This window comes from Sus scrofa, chromosome 15 (genome assembly GCF_054392235.1).
Source record: "Sus scrofa isolate SSC_HxYL_T2T_F1_AM1 chromosome 15, Sscrofa_HxYL_maternal_Yorkshire_Landrace_v2.0, whole genome shotgun sequence".
In the NCBI taxonomy this organism is placed as follows: Eukaryota; Metazoa; Chordata; class Mammalia; order Artiodactyla; family Suidae; genus Sus; species Sus scrofa.
Genome location: NC_139397.1, coordinates 151,545,030 through 151,561,638, shown reverse-complemented (window position 1 = coordinate 151,561,638; position 16,609 = coordinate 151,545,030). Strand labels below are relative to the sequence as shown.

The following is a 16,609-nucleotide window of genomic DNA, read 5'->3' as shown; positions in this document are numbered from 1 at the left end:
TGGAGTTGCAGTGAGAGGCAGATGGGCAGTGGCGGGGTCTCTTCCTGCCTTAAGAGGCAGCGGCTCCGGGAACCTAGCCCTGCCCTCGGGACCCAAAGCAGGGGTGTCTCCAGGCCAAGATCGTGGCTCCCGTCCAGCTGGTTTTGAAGCTTCAGATGCAATGATTTGAGAGACTTTGGATGAGGCTTTTACTATGTGGGAGCTGTGTGCTAATCAGAGTTCTGCTGAGAAACAGGACCAAGAGGGTGTGTGTGTGTTCAGGAGAAGAGAGGGGGAGAGAGAGGCATTTTATGGAATTGGCTCATGCGACTTTGGGCCTAGTAAGTCTGAAATCTTCGGGCAGCCAGTAGGCTGGAGACCAGGGAAGAGCCGATCTTGCAGCTCGAGTCTGCAGGCCCTCTGGAGGCAGAATTCCCTTTCCTGGGGAACTTCAGTCTTTTTCCTCATTAAGGGCTTCCACTGATTAGACCAGGCCCACCTTTAATCTCACCCAAAAATCACCTTCACAGCAACCTCTAGACTGGTGTTGGACCAAACCCTGGGCACCATAGGCAAGCCACATTGACACATAAAATTAACCAGGGATGTAGCAAAGCATCACTTTCTCCAGTGTGACAATTTCCTTGGGATTCTGAGCCCAAGTGCCATCAAGCTGCAGGTATAGAAGGACTTTGAGGCTGGCTTGTTTATTTATCTCTGGGCAGACTTTGCTGTAGACGTTTTCAGGGGAATCAGGGCAATGGAAGAGCATAAAACACTCTTTCCTTGGCTGGCTTTTTCCTGAGACGCTAGAGCTGTGACAGAATTTCCGGAATGGGCTTCACCTACTTACCAGTAAATCAACTCACAGAAGTTTTACCTAAAAGCTCAAATATGAATGGATGTCTGGGGGAAGAAACTTGAGAGAGGATTCTTTTTCTTTTGCTTATCATATTCTCTTTCTCTCTCTTGCTCTTTTTTTTTTTGGTTGTGCCTGTAGCATGTTCCAGGGCTGGGGATCGCATCTGTGCCATGGCAGCTTCCTGAGCTGCTGCAGTGACAACCCCGGATCCTTAACCCACTGCACCGCAAAGGAACTCTGCTTTTGCTTATCTTCTTTTCTTAGCTTATCTATCTTTTCTGTTTTCTTCCCAATAAAGTGTAAATGTACCTCATATGTCATAGCAATTCTTTATAAAAAATAGCTTTGGAGATGCAGGCACGGTGCTTAAAGATTCCTTGGCTCCAGGACTTCCCATCATGGTGCAGTGGCAACAAATCTGACTAGGAACCATGACGTTGTGGGTTTGATCCCTGGCCTCGCTCAGTGGGTTAAGGATCTGGTGTTGCTATGGCTGTGGTGCAGGCTGGCAGCCGTAGCTCCAATTGGACCCCTATTCTGGGAACCTCCATGTGGCACAGGTGTGGTGCTAAAAAAAAGATTCCTTGGCTCCAGCCATCGTGCTGAATGCTGGTTCTTGGCCCTCAGAGGGGCCCTCCCATGTGCCTTTGCGGCTGGGTCCTTAGGCCCCCAAGGAAAGCAGCTGATGAGACCTGGGAGGTCACCTGTGAAACCATACCTGGTTTCTTCTCACCTGAAACCCCTGCAGTTCTGCCCAGGAGCCATAAAGGCACAACCCCTAAGCCCAAGGGAAAGCCTGGATTGGGGGTGAAAGACTGGGATGGCAAATGACTGTCCTCCCAAGTGGCTGCATTGAAGAGGGTCCCCCAGGACCAAGGACCCATGGAGAGCTTGCCCAGTGATGATGCTGGGAGGAGGGCGAGGGCAGGAGGCATTTGCCATTTACTGGAGATGCTGACACGGCAGAAAAACAGCACCTCTAGCCTCTCTGCAGTCCTGAGGTGGAATCTGGCCTCTGGTGGACCAGCTTGGGTGAGTCTCGTGACCTCTGTGGCATTTCCACTTTTTTACTCAGCAGAGGAGCCCACTTCCGGCTGGGCTGCTGGGTGGACCAGTGACAATGACTCTTTACTGGCCTGGGACCCAAATATGGTCACGTCTCCCATTCTCCTGATTCATCTTCTGTGTGCCCCCCAGGGGTCACCATCAGGACCTCATCCCAGGAAGAACAGGTGCCCCGGGGCTCCGTCAGCCGAAGAGGTCAGCACTGCTTCTGAGGGCCAGGTGGGAGGGTGCCCATCTGTGGCTGCCGCCACCCATGTCCCCGCTGAGAACCCTCAGTCCGGTGGCTGCGTGGCAGGTGGTGCCAGGCTGCTGTGGTCCCCCGCGTGCAGGGCTGCCTGGTGGTCGGGCTCCTGTAACCACTCCGCGAGGTCACACACACAGCTCCTGTTCCTGCAGCATTGCCCTGGGTCCGGGAGCAGGGCCGCTCGCTGCCCCGGCACAGGTGTGCCTCCTTCCAGCCTGCTTCCCTAAACTGGTGCTGTGGGTGGTTCACTTGCACAGACTGGGGCCTCTGGCCTCTAGTGGGTGCACCTGCTACTGGGAAAAGGAAGAAAAGGACTCAGGGAGCTTTCCAGGAAGGTGGGGCTGGGGGATGAGGTGCAGCATGTGGTGGCCCCGGGATGGAATGGGGGGAGAGCCGGTGACCCTCCTGATGCCCCAGGCAGAGAGAGCAGCCAGCCCTCCCAGGGGACACGAGTCCACAGGTCACAACGGTCTCAAGAAAACAATAGCACACTGACCCCACGTTACCCTGGAAACAGAAGGCCAGCTGCCATGTGACACATGACAGGACTCAAATAAACACGCTGAGGGGGGGAGAAGGCATGAGCATGTAAAGCAGACCTGGAGTCCCAGAAATAACCAAGGGGCAGCTTTGGCATAAAAATACACTCCAAAGGAGTTCCCATCGTGGCTCAGTGGTTAATGAACCCGACTAGTATCCATGAGGTTGCGGGTTTGATCCCTGGCCTTGCTCAGTGGGTTAAGGATCCTGCCTTGCTGTGGCTGTGGTGTAGGCCAGCAGTTGCAGCTCTGATTGGACCCCTACCTGGGACCCTCCATATATCATGGGTGCAGCCCTGGAAAAAAACCCAAAGACCAAAAACAATAACAACAACAACAACAACAACAACAACAAAAACAAAACCAACAAAAAACTCTCCCCACACTCCAAGGAAGGAACCCAGCCGCTGAGGGGGGGGATGGTGGGAGGTGTGGAGTGGTGCCAACGAGGGAGGCAGGGCAGCCTGGTTTCCCCAACAGGACGTGGCGTGAAGGAAAGGGTAAAAGAAGACCCTGAGCCTTGGACGGAGCCCTGGGGAGGACAGAGTTGGTCTCAGTGGGCACAGCAGGGTTTGGGGGTAAGACTGCATGGGCTGGGCTGACTTGGAGATGCAGGAGGAGGGGGTCTGTGGTGGGGACTCGGGGTGTCTGGGCTGCAATCCAGTGACAGGAGCCTAAAGCCGTGGGGCCTGATGAGGACGAAAAGGAGGCCAGACATCAAGGGGCTGGAGGGGCCGAGGAGCCGGCACAGGAGACTGGACGGAGGACTCACACCCCGCCACCCTGGCCACTGCCCACGAGATGAGCACAGATGCCCAGGCCCTGCACGTGGTCAGGTGACTCTGCTGAGTGAATGAATGAGTGTGTATGACGCTGACCCTATCGGAGCCCCTGCGAGGCCGTTCTCAAAGAGGGGACCAGGTGCTTCTGGGGTGGAGGGTCTCTGAACTCGGGTCAGCAAGGAAGCTCAATGCCCACTAAGGCTCTGGGGCAGAGGACCCGCTGTTCCTGTTACACCCACATCCAAGGGCGTGCACAGGCCAGCAGACTCCTCCTCGATGCCGGGAACTCACGTGGACTTCACGTTCTGAACAAGGAGAGGTTACGCCAAAAAGACGGACACTTAACAGGAAGCTTGTCATCGTTTTAGGCGTAGAATTAGGAGCTGCGTGTGTCAACCGGCTTTCATTCTAAGCAGCATCAGATCCACCTTTTCCGCCAATCCCAGCACAACCTGAAGCCCGGGCATTCGGATCAACTCTGATGCTGCTTTTTTTGCTTTTTAGGGCTGCGCCCGCGGCATATGAGGTTCCCAGGTGATGGGTCCAATCGGAGCTGCAGCTGCCAACCTACATCACAGCCACAGCAACACGGGATCTGAGCCGCATCTGCGAACTTCACCACAGCTCATGGCAACACCGGATCCTTAACCCACTGAGCAAGGCAGGGATTGAACCCTCGTCCTCATGGATACTAGTCGGGTTCGTTAGCACTGAGCCACGATGGAAACTCCAGGATGCTGTGTTCTGAGCAGTGCCCTGGAGCCACCAGGGGCCAGCCGGCCAACGACGACGTGATCTCTGCAGTGACCGTGACCTCACGGGCTTAGTGTGAAAGGAGCTCAGGTGGGTGGGTTGTGTCCCCAGTCGGCTCGGAAGAAGGTCTGGCATAAAAGGCTCTCGGGCATCCTTTATTCACCCCCGTCTGTCGGTTACCGTTTCATTTGGACACAGACACCGAGCCATTTGAGAGAAAGGTTAAAACTGACCCAAAGGCACTCTGGAACGTGTTAGAGCATCATCAGGTGGCTTCTAGCTCCAGGGGAGGCTCACGCTCAGGGCTCAGTTCCCTGCTCTGCACAGCGGGCTGTTCTGAGGATGAAGCTGGCCCCTGAGAGGCACAGAGCCACGCTCGGGACAGGGGTGGGGAGACAGGGTCACTGAGCTCAAGGCGGCTCTGAGGGTCCCAGGGCCTCCCCTCAAGCTGGACGAGCTGCACAGACACGCAGACGTGGCCCTGAATCCCAGACTGTCCGCAGTAGAGACCCCGGAGCTGGTCCGCAGACCGGAAGCAAGTGGCAGGAAGGCAGCACTGATGGGTGTGGCCCTCATCCCCCGGATCCCACTGTGGCGGGTGGTGGTGCCAGGCCGGACCCCGGGCTTCTGTCTGCCCACCTACAGCTCCGCCGACTGCACCTGCCTCTGGGCTCTGAATGGGTGCTCACTCGCTCCCACTCGGGGGCTCTGTCCTTGACCTCAGCGTCATGCCTCCCGCCTGTGAACCCCAGGGGAACCCGCAGACCAGGTGTGTGTGTAAGGGGCCAGGGGTCTACCCCACCCTCTTACCCCACCCTCTTATTCGGACAGACATGAGTGCAGCCACTTGTCCTGATGTCCAGCAGCAACCCCCCCAGAAGCCCCCGCCCTCCCGCCCACGCTCCAAGAGTCAGAGTCAAGAACACACAGATGGCAGGTGCAGTAACGGGTCACCCCTCTTCCCTCCACTCCTGAAAGCAAGACGAGCGAGCCCGCAGAGAAAGGCGTAAAAGATCACACTAGCAAGGTCTTTGTGTCCTTCAAAAAGTTTAAACCATGTTGCCCTAAAAGAAAGACACATCAGCTTGGGGATTCTCATGGGTCAGAGCAGGCTGGCGGGGGTGGCCTTGGGGGCTGTCTGTGAACGTGGGTGAGGCGGTGGCGGTCTGAGAACTGCTATCAGCTGGCAGATGGGACTCCAACCTGGATGGGACCCTGTGCAGCAGCACACGCAGGGCAGGTGGCGCGGGAGATGGGACAGGCCGCTCTGTCACTCTGTCCTGTGCAGACGAACCTCTTTTTTAGGGCTGGTGGGTCATCACAGGCTTCTGCGAACACACGTGGACACATCAGCATGCACCATTACAGGGGTGCACACGCGTGCACACACATGCAGGCACACGCCCAGAAACACCCAGGCAGGCACAGAGGCAATGCACTGGTGTGTTCACAGGTAGACACAAACTTAGATTATAAGTGTGTACACAAACACACATGGGCACGTACACAGACAGACACACAAATACACGTATGTACACACACACCCCTGTTAGTCAGAGGTATCAATCAATCTCTTCTGGGTCTTTATTCAGTCTTTCTCTGCCTCCGTGTCCCCAGCTATGAACGTGGGTCAACGACTCTCATCAACTGGGTTGTAAGGACGGAAAGTATTTGACATTTTCAGCTCCGACGCACAGGAAGGTGTGTTCTAATTTGAAAGCATTTAGACTTTCAAGTTTCCATTGGCAATTTCCTCCTGTTCCTTTGCGTGGCCGCACCCACAGCGTATAGAAGTTGCTGGGCTGGGGACTGAACTCTCCCCTTCACAGGGACCTAAGCTGCTGCCATTGACTTCTTAACCCTCTGTGCCACAACGGGAACTCCAGCACCTTCTAATTAATTTCCATTGGCCTCCTGCCTGCTGGACCCGTTCTGGTCAAGGTCCAGGTGGCCTCTTTTGGGCTCAGGCAGGCCTGGCAGGGCACCTCTGCCGTCTGTCATTCCCCTTCAAATGTGTCCCCTCGTCCGGGGTGGCCTAAAGCTGGCTGAATCAGCCACGTGTGCCACCCCCCTGCCTGCCAACATAAGGCTCGTACACAATCATAGAGGCTGAAATCCCATTTGAAAGTGGAGCTCCTGGAAGAACAGAGCTGTCTCCCCATCTCCCTGAACAGCCAAGCCGATGGCTCAGACTCCTATAACTGGTGTGAAGTCAGATTCCCTGCTGGGTGGTGGCAGCTGGCAGGTGGATGTGGCTGTGGACAGCTGTGGGCCTCGAGGGTGTCTGGACCTCTGGACCCCGACTGTGGTCACTGAGTCCTCATGCCCACCCATGTGAAGTGGGCATGACTGCGTGGTCCTAGGGCTCAGCTGTCTCGAGCTGTCACAGCGCCCTGTTTGTGAAGCGCTGCTATGGCTCCAGGCAGGGGGCACCTGCATCAGAAAAGCCAGCGCTCCCCCAGGCTTTCCTGTGGCTGGAACCACCAGGTCTGTAAGATCAAGGCCACGGCCCCTCCTGGCCAGCCTGATACTCCTCGGGCTTTGGTAGGAAGTGCAAGCTCCTTCTGCAGGGAGCCCCACCCACGGAAGTCGGGGGACAGCCTTGACCCTGGCAGCTGCACAGGTGGCTCACTGGAACGATGTTACAGACTTGGGGGGGGAGGCAGTGGGGCTCCCTGCCTCATGGGCTGTCCCCGTCCCCAAGCCGAGACCCACCCAGGGCAAGCAGCCCATCCCCAGGAAACTCTGGTACCTTTAAGGAATGCTTTCGATTTTCCTTTACAGCTTTTGCTGATGTGACTTCTCATCAGTTTATCCCAATCCTTTATCTGAAGATGTGTTATCAACAGGTCGATCTGACAGCGCACAGAACTGTAAAGCCGCCTCGGTAAATAGAAAACTTACCGCAAAGCTGTGGCTGGCGGCTGCCTTCCTGCCGTTGGGGTTCCTCTGAGTCAGCGACCCCCGGTACACAGATTCCCGGGGGAAGGGGTCACCCTCCTTGTCTTTGGGGGAAAGGCAGGGAGGTTGCTTGTTAATCACAAACCTACAAACAATTGTCTTTGCCTCCTAAGAAATTTTAAAAGGCGCGTAGAGATCAACACGTCTTTTCTCTTTTGGGAAAGCCCGTCTGTCCCTGGGAGAAGACATAAATCCAGTGCAGGGGAAAGGCCCCCAGGCGGGCGAGCGGAGGTGGGTGGGGGTCCCGCAGGTGGCAAACGAGAACGTCTGGAAGCCGGACACAGCAACCCCACTTCCTTCTGTAGGCACTTGGGAGCCAAGGGCTGTTTGTGAGCAGGGGAGGACATCAGAGACCCCCTTGTGGGACCAGGGAGGTGGGGGAGCTGGGAGGACGGGGTGGCAAGGGTTCCGCTCAGACACAGGCTAACAGGAGGCATGACAAGGGCCCGCCCGCAAGGGCTCAGCAGTGGGGGACCGGGTCGGGAACTGGGGCAGGAGCTGTGGTCGGGCTGCGAGGTGAGTGATGGACCAGCATCCAAGATTCCCCAGAGCCCCGCCTGGCGCTGCGCAGACGACCAGGCCTTACAGCCCTTTGGCCAAGCTGATGTCCTTGCCACCAGCAGGACATCAGGGAGGCTAATCACGCTCTGGGCCCCGTGTAAGGCCAGGAGCTGTGCGCTGCATCAGACGGTTTACAACGCAGGACACAGAAACCACCACCTCCACCTGTACAGGCGTAAAGCCGCAAATCCAGGTACCCCGACACCAACGCGCAGGGACGGTCCCTGAAGGTGGTTGGAAGCATCGGAGTGCCCTTCGGGCATCAAGGGTGTGAGATGCTGGGTCCCACGGTTACACAGAAATACAGGGCCCTGATCATTTTCACGCCCCTGAGTTTATCTCCCAGGCCCGGGGGACGAGGGAAGCAGGTGACTCTTACCTTGGCCTTTGGAGTAATGATTGAGCTTCCCCCTCACAAGAGAGGGCACAGCCGCCGCCTGGAAGAAAGATGCCGTCCCTGGGTATCCCTGTGCTGCAGCAGTGATTAGTGGGAGCTAGGTTTGAATTGGCCATTGTTCTTCCAGACTCTGATTAATCAGGGCAGGCGTCTTCTGCTCTTTGGCAGTATTTGAACTTAAAATGCATGTTTGATAAAGTCAGCACTAAATGCCAGGATACAAAAGAGACGCTTAATTTTCGGAGAATGGCCAACTTTGGGTGGGTACGGGGGAAAGCTTAACTTTCAGCCCCATAGATCTGGGTTCTAACCCCTTCCCACTGTGATAGGGGCCCTTTGCATTCTCTCTGAACTCAGTCTCCTCCTCTGGAAAGTGGGCCAGTAGCCCCCTTTTAGGATTGAAAGGCTAATGGTACCTCATGTGTCCCAGCTCCCCATGGCTCTTGGCCCATACCTTTCCCTCCCTCTCCCTTTTCCTGCTACTTGCTTCTCTAACATGGGCTAATTCGTTCTCGGATTTGCCTCTTCAGGGGTGAAGCGGGAATGAAACAGCCTAACTGCCCTGGAAGTCTTGCCAACAGGGCCCCCTGGGACTCAGCCTGGCTCATGTCATGGGCTGTACCAGGAGGCCGGGTGCAGAAGCCTCTGGGCCTAGGCTTCCCGTGACACCTTGGGGAGCAGCACAGCCCTGAGGAGAGAGGTGGGGAGTCAGGGGGCCTGAGGCGGTCACTGTGGTTGGTGTGATCTCGGTCCAGTATGTCTACCTCCCTGAGGCTCCCTTTCCTCCTCGGGACAGCGGGGGTGCCGTCCACGCCCGCCCCCCAGGTTTCGTAAACATCAACAGGAAAGATGGAGAAAAACCCCATTTTTAACTGGGAAGAGCCACCCACTGTTGTCATGAGAAGCAGGCATGACCAGAGGTTCATTATCGGTGACAGGGGACCGCAGGCAAGACCTGGAGCACAGGCCACCCTTGGTAGGTCCCTGGGTCTGGCACCTCCGGCCACACCCTGAAACCCAGGAGATTCTGCTCCCTCCCAGACCGCCCCTCCCCCACGCTCTGCAGCTGTTAAGAGTGTCACCCTCTTCCCCGCTGCATGCTGTGGGGCTGCCGCCCACACCCCAGGTCTGTCCCTGTGCCATCTCGTGCACACTGGCTCCTGGGGTCACTCCCGGAGCCCGGACCCACAGCTCCCAGAGGAGGCCTGTCCCCAGGCCCTGGAGCTGGCTGCCCCTGTGAAGAGTCACCGGTGACGGGTGGGCATGGGGGGTACACAGCCAGCACGTGGCCCCTGTACAGGACGACCCCGTGACATGCATGTCTCCAGGGCTCTGTGTTACCCTGAGCCTGCCCCCCACCCCCCGCCGGGTCCGCCCGCCTCCTCCCCTCTGCCCACCGTCCCAGGGCCCTGCTGGGCTTTCCTGAACATTCCTGACAAACCCCCTGCAACGCTCCTTCGTCCGTGTGCACCCGGGGAGGCCAGCCTGTGAGACTTGGGTTCTTAGAGCCGGAACATTTCAGCTCCCCCACCCACAGACTCGTCATGCTTCTGGAAAAGCCGGGCCAGCCGCTCACCCTCTTCCAGCCTCTGGAGCTTGGAAGGACTCACACATACCTTGACCTCATCTGAAGGGAGTGCACTTGAGTCCTCAGCAGTTCTGCCGTACTTCCCCACAAGCCGCGGAAGAAAGATCTGGAGAACAAGGAAGAAGCCTGTGCATTATCGCTGCTCATTTGACCTCTGGACACAGACACAAGGGTGGAGGGTCTCTTTCAGCCTCAGGCTGGAGCGTGGAGAGGGCGGTCAGCCCCCTGGAACCCACCACTCGGTGCTCTGTGACAAGCGCTGCCGGGCTTAGCAAATTAAAACACAGGGAGTTCCCGTGGTGGCTCATTGGTAAGGAACCTGACTAGAAACCATGAGGATGCGGGTTTGATCCCTGGCCTCGATCCGTGGGTTACGGATCTGGCATTGCTGTGGCTGTGGTGTAGGTCGCAGATGTGGCTTGGATCTCGCATTGCTGTGGCTGTGGTGTAGGCTGGCGGCTGCAGCTCCGATGTGACCCCTGGCCTGGGAACCTCCACATGCCACAGGTGTGACCCTAAAAAGCAAAAAATTAAAAAATTAAAATACAGAACTCCAGTTAGCTTTAAATTTCAGATCAACAACGAAGAAACACTTTGGTATATGTACCAAATAGCACACGGGATATACTTAAGCTAGAAAACGAGTGATCTGAAATTCAGGTCTGACTGGGCGTCCGGTGTCTGACCAGCAGCCCCATCCAGGATGCAGCTGGGAGCCCCAGTCATTCTTCTGCTGTATTTCCTCTCGTTGAGACCTGTCTGGAGACTCCTGACTTGAACCCGGGAGAAGGATGCTGGTCCCGGGGCTGCTCTGTGGCCGGGAAGGCCCCTCCCACACCCGTCCACCCGCTTCCCCTCGTCACATCTGCCGGGAGGTGCCGCTGTGTTAAGCCCTCAGCACCAGGTGTTGTTCAGCTCCTTCTGGTCTTTAAACTGTGTGTGCGTGTGTGTGCGTGTGTGTGTGTGTGTGTACACGCAGGTGGGCGTGTTTCCAGTTCTCACGTAGGAGCTGAGGGTCTCCCCAAAAAGGACCTGCTTCAGTTAGAAACGACAGGAAGGGATGAAAAGGAGCCCTCGGTGACAGGGAAGGAGGCTGCAGCGAGGAGGAGGAGGAGGCGGCGGCGGCGGCGGCCGGTCTCTCCAGCACGACCCCCGGGGGCCCGCGGCCCCTCCACTCACCGGGAGGTTGGACTTCCTGCGGGCCTTTCCCGAGGGCCTCACTGTGAGCCCCGCCGCCTGCAAGGCTGCGATCCTGGACTCGATATCAGAAACCTGGGGAAGGACAGACAGACAGACAAACGTTACTCTGATGTCCCTTCTCCAGGTCTCAGAACAGGAAGAGTGGCGGCCCCCCTTCGCGGATGTCATCACGCGACCCCTAACTCAGGTGTCCCAACCAGGGGCACCTCCTGGGGCTCCGCATGCAGTCACCTCCAAGGTTGTCCAGAGGGTCGCCCCCAGGTGGGAGGAGAGGGGCCCGTTGGTGACAGATGGAGGGAGGGGAGTGATGGGGGGAGAGGTGGAGGAGGAAGCTCTGGAAATAGGAACAGGCCCCATTCAGATCCATTCAGATCCCCAGGGGCCCCCAAATCCTCCCCTGTGGTCCCCGGGGCTCTCTGGAACCTCTCACCCATTCCCTCTCCCTCCGTCTGATCCAGCATCAGGGTTTCACTGCTGCTCTCTGAACAGACCACACCTGATAACACCCCAGGGCCTTTGCACCTGCTGCCCTCTCTTCATGAACCCTGCTCACTGATTTGTTGTCTCTCTCCTCCCGCTACAAACATAAGCGCAGTGGAGGCATGGGCTCTCAGTCTAAGACGCTCCCACAGCTGCAACTTCTGCGCCCGAATCAGTGCCTGCCACCTTCGGGCATTGAGAATTGTTGGCTCTGCAAGAGGGAATAACTGAACGCCACGCTCCCCTGCTGGTTCGCTCCTCCAGTGTGTGTGCGGCCTGGGGATGGGCAGTGGGAGCTGGATCCTCCACACTCTGGGGGGCGGACCCCTCTTCTCTGGGGCCCCCAGGGGAGGGCAGAGCAGAGTCCAGTCACCTTGACTGTCTCTGAGAGGCCCTGGCTTTGACTTCTGCACACCACCGAACCCCCGTCACCCTAAATCAAGCCCTGGACCCGAGCTCCAGCTCACAAGCTGACCCTCCGTCAGAGTCGGTCCTGAGCCCGGGTCATCCTAAAATCTAAGCCTGCTTCTGGAGAAGCTCTCCTCGTGGGACAGGGAGGGGTCCGTGTCAGCATCTTCCTTCGGTGGCTGAAAATGCTACCTGTCCCAACTTAAATGGGAAAAGGACGGGGGCGGGGGGGGTGGGAGGAGGGAGGGAGGGGGAGTCCTGCAGAGGCCCCCAAGCTCAAGCTGACAGGGGGCTCCTCTGCGTGAGCCCCTGGGGGGGGGTTGTCCTCATCTATCTGGGGGGGGCACCTGCCCCCTGGGGCTGCTCAGACTACCTCGCTCTCTGTCTGCTGCACCTCTGAAACTGTGGTGGCCACTCTGTCTTCCAGCTCCGACAGCTCCTCGTCGGTGGTCCTTTTGGGCTGCATGGGGTCCTGAGGGCCCCGGGGGTCCTTTTCCCATCTGGGTGCTTGGCCAGCAGCTGTGCTCACCTAGGAAAGGGAAGCAGTGAAAGTGACCCCCAGCAGGAGCGACCGCAGGGTCCTTACCAGCACAGGTCCCATCCTGAGGTTGCTGCTCTCTCTTAACTCCGGGGCTGCTGGACCACGGGCACCCTCTGTGGCCATTGTCCAGGGGCTTCCTGCTCCTCCGTGGTTGTGACTGGGCCCTGTTGATCCCTGGCCCTACCTCCGCCTGGGTCCTGTGGAGGCCCCCCGGGTGGCCTCACCTGTGCGGCGGGCCTGGGGAGCTCCCTGATGGGGGTGCTGCTGTCCAGATCCAGCCCTTCGTCCTGGCTCTCCTCCTCCGCGGATGAAGCCCCGCGGTCACTGACGTGGCGGGTCAACTCCTCCAGCTTCCTCTTGAGGGCCGCCTCCTCCACGTCAGCAGCCGTGGGCTCACTGCCAGCGGGACCCTGAAATGGACAAGCAGGTGGATCTCATTCAGTCGGTCACTGGGCAGAGGCAGGGCTCGGGGGCCCGGCTGGCGCTGTGATCTCCTCTGTGCCCCAGCTGAGTGTGGCCGAGGTGCCTGCTGACCGTCCCTCCTCCAGAGTCACGCTGTGCAGGCCGGGACCTTCCTGGCGATGCTGATGGCACCCGGGCTACCCGAGACACGCCATTTTGGAGCAAGACATTGGACGTTTTCGGCAGAGGAGGGCAATTCCTCCCTCCGCCCCCACATTGGGTCCCCAAGCTGTTTCCTAGGGTTCGGCACCCCAGCAGTGCCAAACCTGAGTCCAGACTTGACATTTGGCTGGGGGGCTGGTGGGCCTCAGGGCTGACAAGTCTGTTTTCTGGGTTTTTCTCTGCTCCCCTGTGTTAAGACTGAAGTACATGACGGCTGTGTGGCCTCAGCACCTGCCGAGGGCTCTGGGGTGGGTCTGAACTCGCACAAGGACGGGGACATTCAGGTCCACCATCCACGGCATGTCTTTCTGCGCCAGGCCGTGTGCCCACGGCCTCTCCCACGAGCCTCACGTCAGCTTTGCTGTGGGAAACAGACTCTCAGACTCCAGCTCGGAGCTGAATGACAAGGGTCCCTAGTGTACTTGTGACTCTTGGAAAACCACGAAGTTGTGTGAACGGCATGCTGACGTTTCCTCTGACATAGGGAGTGGTGTCCCTTCTTCTTCTTTTGTCTTTTTAGGGCTTATTGAGGTCCCCAGGCTAGGGGTCCAATCGGAGTTGTAGCTGCTGGCCTACACCACAGCCACAGCAATGTGGGATCCGAGCTGCATCTGTGACCTACACCACAGCTCACGGCAACACTGGATCCTTAACCCACTGAGCGAGGCCAGGGATCGAACCTGCATCCCCATAGAGACTAGTCAGGTTCATTACTGCTGAACCACGATGGGAAGTCCCATGCATTCCTTCTTGAATTTAGAGCCGGGGAGTCTGTCTCCCAGGATGAATTTGGACGAGGTGTATACCACGCAGAAGGTCTATTCACCTGCCTTGGCAGGTGAGGAACTCAGAGCTAAACAGAGCTTGTCTCTGGCAATCTCTTCTCCAGACTCCAGGTCTGACTCTGCTTCTTGCAACTGTTTTTCAGGGCTGTATTGTTTTGGTTCTGATTTTTAAGTCTCTCTGTCTTTTTTTTTGTTTGTTTTTGTTTTGTTTGTCTTTTTTGCTATTTCTTTGGGCCGCTCCTGCGGCATATGGAGGTTCCCAGGCTAGGGGTCGAATTGGAGCTGTAGCCACCAGCCTACGCCAGAACCACAGCAATTCGGGATCCAAGCCGCGTCTGCAACCTACACCACAGCTCACGGCAACGCCGGATCTTTAACCCACTGAGCAAGGGCAGGGACCGAACCTGCAACCTCATGGTTCCTAGTCGGATTCGTTAACCACTGAGCCACCACGGGAACTCCTCTCTGTCTTTTTTAATCTGGTTGCAGCCTGTAGGGATTTGATGTGAGCTCTCAGTTCTCAGACCAGGGAACCTGGGCCACAGCAGTGAAAGCACCAAATCCTAACCACTAGACCACCAGGGAACCCCCTTAAATATCTATTACAAATTCAGTTGGAGCTGGAGCATAACAGGAGCTGGATAAAAAGGGAACCAACAGAGAAAAACCCTCACTAGGGGCTGGGGTCCCTCACTGATTCCAGCTTTTAGTCTTCCTCTATGGGTGGGGAAAGAATATACTCCGAGCCTGCCCCCTCCATGGCCGGCCTCCCTCCGTAAGCTGCAGACCAGGGCCTGGGCAGCGGTCAGGGATGCAACCTGGGCCGCAGCAGTGAAAGCGCCAAAGCCTAACCCACTAGGTTGGGGGTCACCCATTGATGCTGCTGATGGGGGGGGGGCTTCACCAGGATGCTTCACCCACAGTGCGGGGCCAGGCAGGCCAGCTCCCACCCTGCCTACCCCCCCAGCAGAGGACAGTGCTCCTCCTCGTCTGTGAACGGGACCCCCCCCCCAAACCCCGGGCCTCACAGCTGGGGGCCGAGGGCCAGCGGAGTGAGCCGACAGGGAAGCAGCACGTTTCCTGGGGTCTTTCCTTTTTCCATTTTCCCACTAAGCTCCCAATCAAATCTCGGTGGAGGCCGCAAGAGGTGAAGAGAACCCCTAGGCTGTTTGGAGGGTGGATTCTGCTCCATCGAGGCGGAGACATCTTTCTCCGCGAGTAAATGACATCGAGAAACTTCGGAATCCTCGTTCCCTGGGAAGGTACTGTGAGGCCCATTTTCTGACACCAAGGGTTCTGGAACCCCGAGCAAAAGCTGGGAGCGGCACCCAAGCGGGGGTGGCGTTGGGGGGATGAACAAAGGTGACACATTCAGCAAGACAAGGAAGGAAGGGGCGTCTGAAGGGCCTGTGACGTGTCACTGCCGCAGGGCAGCCTTTGTCTCTGCCGATCCGATCAGCACAGGAAGGCGCGAATTGATTATGTCAGGCTGATCAAACTAACAGGCAGGAGCCCTGGGTCACCGCGGACCAGGAGGCGCGCCAGGTAATGCCCTCGAGTGACTGAAAGCACGACTCCGTCATCCCTTGAGTCACCGGGCCCTTGAGTCACCAGGGTCTATTAACTCCCAGGCCGGGATGCGAGAAAATCAATTCTTCAGTTTTCTCCCAAGCAGATGCATCTTTCCTGCCGTCATCTCGTGTGCGGCCACCTTGCTTTAAGAAGAAAATGGCCCTGGCGGTGGCGGCGAGATGCTTCTGCATTGTTCGCTGGGTAATTGGCTTGATCTTCACAGCACCGAGGGCTCGAGTGGGCGCATCTGCCCGAAGGAGGAACATAAGCCGAGAAACTGCACCTCGAGGGTTTCAGGAAGGCGCGGCCCCGGCTCTCACCTCGAGTGGCCGCTGGTAATTGAAAGCAGCCCTGGTCACGCTTCGTGGCATCTGAGAGGCAGCCATCAATACCTGGGGGAGGGCTCCACGGCCAGCCGCTGTGTCCCCGGTGAGCGTGGAACCCGGAGGGCAACCTGGGCCCAAGAGCATCACAGAGACAAGCATCCCATGAGGAGCCCTTGGAAAGTTCTCATCCTGATGGAGGAGGGGCAGGAGCTGGGGGGCAGCCTGGAGCCCCCAGAGGCCTTGGCCCAGGAGGAGAGCTGTGGGCTCAGTGCTGCTCTCCGGGCAAGGCCCTGCCGCAGGTCCCCGTGGCGTGGCCACGATAGGTTCCTGGTTTTCCATCTGGTCCTGAGGGCCGCCCAGCCCCCAGAACACCTGCCTCTCAGGTCCCACAGCCGGGTGTGCCCCTTCCTCCTGCCAAAAGCAGGTGCCGCCCTGCCCGTGCGAGCTCCGGGTGGAGGTCTGTTACACGCTACCTGGACACGCACGGATGGCCACTGACGGTGAACTCCTGGGGTTTTCAGTGTGTTTGCAGCAAAACAAAAATGTGTGATTTCTGAATGGGGTTCAGCCTTAGGCCGTGGAGAGGAATGAACTACCACAACTTGGCACTGACGAGGCTTTCGTGGGTGACCCCCAACCATGTCTGCAGCCGGAGCTCTCGGCCCCGGGGGGCTCACCGCCCACCACTCGGGGTGGGCGCGTGCCAGGGTTCCGTTTCCTGCGCCTCCTGCAACTCAGCTCCCTGGACGCCTCCGTCCCTCCTACCATGTGCTGGGCCATCTTTGGCCCCCTCTGGGCAGGCGTGACTATTTATTTATAGAAAGTCTTTGCTGAATATCCGTCACTCAGAAAGTCCTAAGCACACAAGCACAAATGCAGACACGAGCAATAGATCACGGAGGTGCATTCAGATTAACCCGACAAAGCACGGCTCTCGAGAAC

The 16,609-nt window shown here is 57.7% G+C and overlaps 1 protein-coding gene across 12 annotated transcripts in view; it reads right to left on the bottom strand.

The window, feature by feature from the left end:
- Positions 1-5,254: 5,254 nt before the first annotated feature.
- MLPH (melanophilin) overlaps positions 5,255-16,609 on the bottom strand; it is a 46,990-nt gene continuing 35,635 nt past the window's right edge. For 7 of the 12 annotated variants that reach the window (XM_084997898.1, XM_084997900.1, XM_084997905.1 and 4 more), the window contains 7 exons: positions 12,585-12,770; positions 12,193-12,348; positions 10,911-11,003; positions 9,760-9,837; positions 8,126-8,183; positions 7,129-7,229; positions 5,255-5,552 (listed from right to left, as the gene is read on the bottom strand). In XM_084997898.1, coding sequence (XP_084854024.1) covers positions 5,526-5,552; positions 7,129-7,229; positions 8,126-8,183; positions 9,760-9,837; positions 10,911-11,003; positions 12,193-12,348; positions 12,585-12,770 — 699 coding nt within the window. In that variant the 3' untranslated portion in view covers positions 5,255-5,525. 12 annotated transcript variants of the gene reach the window in all.